Source organism: Sceloporus undulatus, chromosome 2, assembly GCF_019175285.1.
Source record: "Sceloporus undulatus isolate JIND9_A2432 ecotype Alabama chromosome 2, SceUnd_v1.1, whole genome shotgun sequence".
Lineage (NCBI taxonomy): Eukaryota > Metazoa > Chordata > Lepidosauria > Squamata > Phrynosomatidae > Sceloporus > Sceloporus undulatus.
The window spans coordinates 4,027,397-4,031,955 of NC_056523.1; the positions used below are offsets into that span (position 1 = coordinate 4,027,397).

General features: G+C 44.3%; 1 protein-coding gene across 15 annotated transcripts in view; it reads left to right on the forward strand.

Moving 5' to 3' along the window:
* LOC121922981 (gastrula zinc finger protein XlCGF57.1-like) overlaps positions 1–3,065 on the forward strand; it is an 8,249-nt gene extending 5,184 nt beyond the window's left edge. For 8 of the 15 annotated variants that reach the window (XM_042453014.1, XM_042453013.1, XM_042453012.1 and 5 more), the window contains 2 exons: positions 801–924; positions 1,451–3,061. In XM_042453014.1, coding sequence (XP_042308948.1) covers positions 801–924; positions 1,451–2,874 — 1,548 coding nt within the window. In that variant the 3' untranslated portion in view covers positions 2,875–3,061. Of the gene's footprint in view, positions 1–800; positions 925–1,450 lie in introns of all 15 variants that reach the window. The other 7 variants (XM_042453011.1, XM_042453022.1, XM_042453024.1 and 4 more) reach the window with 2 other exon arrangements.
* The last annotated feature ends 1,494 nt before the right edge of the window (positions 3,066–4,559 follow it).

The following is a 4,559-nucleotide window of genomic DNA, read 5'->3' on the forward strand; positions in this document are numbered from 1 at the left end:
TATTTATATAGTGCTGTAGATTTACACAGCGCTGTACATACAAACAATAAAATAGATAAAGTAAACCTGCCAGTGTTCTTTAACCCCCATTCTCTAGATGTCATCCTCATCCCTGCCATGTGGCTCAGTTGATCAGTGCTTCCTGCCCTCATGCCCTTGCTTTTCTCCCAGCTGTCAGGGTCAGGCACACGTGTACTCCATGCCCAATGCTGGCCCTGGAAGGACCTCTCAGGCCTGTCAGCAGGGCTAGCCCTATACCTGTATTAAAATTATGTCTGGCTTTTTGGCAGGGTTTGTGCCTCTGCTTTGGTGGAAGGACGCAGCTAATCAGGCAAGAGGTCTTGAACCATTATGAAAAGCAGCAATTGCTAGTGGTTTAAACTTTGTTGTTCTTGTACTTTTACTATCATTGATGGGTAGAGGCCATTATAGTATTCTCTGCCTTATATGCCAAAATAACACATTTGCCAAAGTAATGGGAATTAAAGGTAATGAAAATCCAAAACATCTGTAAGACACCAGATTGGGAAATACTGCCTTAGACACATACCAGTTAATAATGATTGGGAAGGTCTATGTGGAAAAGCTAACTGAGTTAAATGAAACTTCCCAGTATATGAGAAAGCATAGTTCATCAGGGAGTCAGGTTGTAGCCCTCCTGTACTACTCTTCAAAATGAAAGGAGTTAATGAAAACAGAATTCCCCCCAAAGTAGTCAGATCCAACTGGGGATGTGCATAGAACCATCACAACTATGCACCATGGTTTTCTTCCACATCTGGACCTGTTTTCTGTTGCAGGTGACCTTTGAGGATGTGGCTGTGTATTTCACAGAGGAGGAATGGACATTGTTGGATCAGAACCAAAAATCTTTATACAAGGAGGTCATGATGGAAAACTATGAGAATGTGTCTTCTATTTTAGGTAAGAAACTTGAATCCATTGCTCTTCCTAGGCTGAGCCAGGGCCCTTTCACACTACACAAAATGTAATTCCACTTTAGCTGCCATGGCACTATCCTGTGGGATCTTGGGATTTGTAGGTTGGTGAGGAACTAGAGCTCTTTAGCTGAGGAGTCTAAAAGTGGGTCCCAATTCTGACTCCTCCATTAAGTTTTTAGATGCCTTGGAATTCCAGCTCTCTTACTCAGCCTTTCCTGTTGAAGTTAGTTTGACACACTTTGGACAGGAGGTACTTAAGGAAAGGATGAAAGCAGGTCCAGAAAGAAATGGTTTCCCAGACAGCTTCCCCAGATCCTTCTGCTCAGGTGGTTTAATTTAACTATTATGATTAATATGCAGTGAGTGTTAGGTGAGAGGAGGAGAAGATACATTAGCTCGTCTTTCCCTGATGTTGCTTTTCTTTTAAGATCTTGAGCTTGCTTACCTCCATTTTTGTTCTTCCTCTCTTAATGCTGGCATCCACTCTTCTCTGTGCTTGTCCTTCACAGATCACTGGAAGAAGGTGAACATATGCACTGATCTGCATCTTATGAGCTGCCAGAGACTCTGTGTACCAGGCAATGCTTATAGATGGCAAGAGCAAGGAGAATGTTTTGTTTCTAATTCACATCTTGTGAGCTATACAGGAGACCAAACAAGAAAGAAAGCATACAAATGTCAAGAGTGTGGGAAAGGTTTCACTTGCCGGTCAAATGTTGTGACTCATCAGAGAATCCACACAGGAGAAAAACCATACAAATGCCAGAAGTGTGGAAAATGTTTTGGACAGAAGTCAAACCTTTTGACTCATCAGAAGAGTCACACAGGAGAGAAACCATACAGCTGCCAGCACTGTGGGAAACATTTTGCTCGCAATTCATTCCTAGTGCTCCATCAGAGAGTCCACACAGGAGAGAAACCGTACAAATGCCAGCAGTGTGGAAAATGTTTTGCTCATAAGTCACACCTTAAGAGTCACTTGAAAGTCCACACAGGAGAGAAACCATACAAATGCCAGGAGTGTGGAAAATGCTTTGCTCACAAGTCACACTTTTTGAGGCACCAGAGAGTCCACACAGGAGAGAAACCATACAAATGCCAGGAATGTGGGAAAGGTTTTGCTTGCTGTTCAAGCCGTTTAAGACATCAGAAAGTCCACACGGGAGAAAAACCATTCAGATGTCAGCAATGTGAAAAATGTTTTGTTCACAAGTTAAATCTTTTGAGCCATCAGGAAATCCATACAGGAGAGAAGCCATTCAAATGTCACCAATGTGAAAAATGTTTTGTTCACAGACCAAATCTTTTGAGGCATCAGAGAATCCACTCAGGAGAGAACCCATACAAATGCCAACATTGTGTGAAATATTTTTCTGACAAGTCTACCCTTGTGACCCATCAAAGAGTCCACACAGGAGAGAAACCATTCAAATGCCAAGAGTGTGGAAAATGTTTTGCTGACAAATCTGTCCTTGTGTCTCATCAGAGAGTCCATACAGGAGAGAAACCATACAAATGCCAGCAGTGTGGAAAATGTTTTGCTCGCAAGTCAGACCTTGTGAGTCATGAGAGAGTCCACACGGGAGAGAAACCATACATCTGCCAGCAGTGTGCAAAATGTTTTGCTCACAAGCCAGATCTTTTGAGGCATCAGAGAATTCACACAGGAGAAAAACCATACAAATGCCAGCATTGTGGGAAATGTTTTGCTCATAATTCAGCCCTTGTGAGACACCAGCGTCTCCACACAAGAGAGAAACCATACAAATGTCAGAAGTGTGGGCAATGTTTTGTTCGCAGGTTATCCTTTGAGACTCATCAGAGAGTCCATACAGGGGAAGAGCCACTTAGATGTCAGGACTGTGGTCAATGTTTTTCTCGGAATTCACAGCTTTTGAGGCATCAGAAACATCATATTATAGAGAAAGCGTAGAATTACCAGCGGTATGGAAAGTGTTTTCTTTAGAAAGACTCTCTTGATACATCTAAGTTGTGTCTTATAAAGCTCTATCATGATCTCATTTCTGCTTCACAGTTTTAATTTTAATGTATCTTGCACTTTGGCTTTGATCCACCACTGAAGGGTCAGGCAGGCAGGGGGCATGTGTGGTGGGTTCCCCAGATGCTCATCTGGTCAAGTGCTCTTGTTTTTATTACTTTTCTCTGGGAAGTGACTTTTTTTCTTTCCAGGCTGGAAGCCTGCACAGGTACATATAACCACAGAGTATTTAAACTACTCTGGACCTTGTACAGGTAAGCAGAATTGCATAGCCTGTCTGGGGGGGGGGGGGGCTGGGAGCCCAGCAAGGCCAAATGGGGGGAGGGGGGGTGGTAGATACAGATGGAACTGAAGTGAGTCTGCAGCACAGAAGGAGGAGGCAGAAGAGGATGATCACCTTATCTCTCTCACTTTTTCTTGGTGATTCTTTTTGTCTCTTTTCTAAGCCTCAGTGACTGGGCTGAGATGGGAGGGAGCAGAGGTCAGGAGGAGCTGTTGCTGGTACCCTTGTTGTTGAGTGCCTCATTCCTGTAGCAAGAGCAAGAACAACCCAGCGGGAACTGGGCATTACCTGAAATAGAATTCAACTGGTCAACACAGGTCATTTTTGAAAGAAATGGATGCCAAAAGCACTGGGATATGTTGGACACATTATATATATATATATATATATATATATATATATATATATATATATATATATATATATATATTACAGTCAGCCCTTGGTATCTGTTAGGACCCATTCCAGACCCCTGTGGATACCAAAATCTGCAGATTTTCAAGTCCCATTGTTCCCAATGGTGACGGAGCTGCACTACCATTAGAGACAACAGGGCTTCTCACCTTCCTCCTGGCTGAGGGCTCAGAAGATCAGAGAAGCCTCTCCTGACACAAAAAGTTAAGTCAGGATCTGCTGGGTAGTGTTGCCAATAAGCCTCAAAGATATTCCCCAGAATGTTTTTCCAAAATCCCCAGAATTCCCCAATATTTACCAGAATATTCAGTCAAAATCCCCAGAAAGAAACTAATTAAATTCCCCGGAATTTGGCAACGATGCTGCTGGGCTGCCTCTGCCCCACCTCTTCCACATTCTCATCAACCATTGGTCAGAGGGAGACGTCAATCACCCTGCCCTCCTCCCTAACTGATTGATGGCTCCTTCGATTCAGAGGCTGCCTCTGCACCCTTCTTTTCCCAGCAGAGAGGGTCCTGTCCTCCTGTAATCTGGGTTTAGCTCCTCCTATTTGCTCCTGTAGGCAGGGACAATAAACAAAAGACCGGCCCCTATATAGGGAGGAGCTAGCCCCCCTGGGCCTCAGTCTTGTTCCTGCCTAAGCTCCTAGCAGGATGTTCTCTTCGAGCCAGCGAAGTTTTTCCTTTCTACGAAAGCGGTTTGAGAGTTTTCTTGGCCTTCCCTTCTCCTCTCTCCTGCCTTTCCCCCCTTCCTTGGTGGTGGCTATGGCAGAGGACCCCGAGAGCATGGGTGAAGTGCCATCCTTAACCCAGGCTTCCCTAGATCAGGGTCTGCCAGCTCAACAGAGGGAGCTGGCTTCAGAGGGAAATCCATTGGGATGTGTTTGCTGTTGCTCTGCAGCTTCTTTACTACAGCCTTGGAA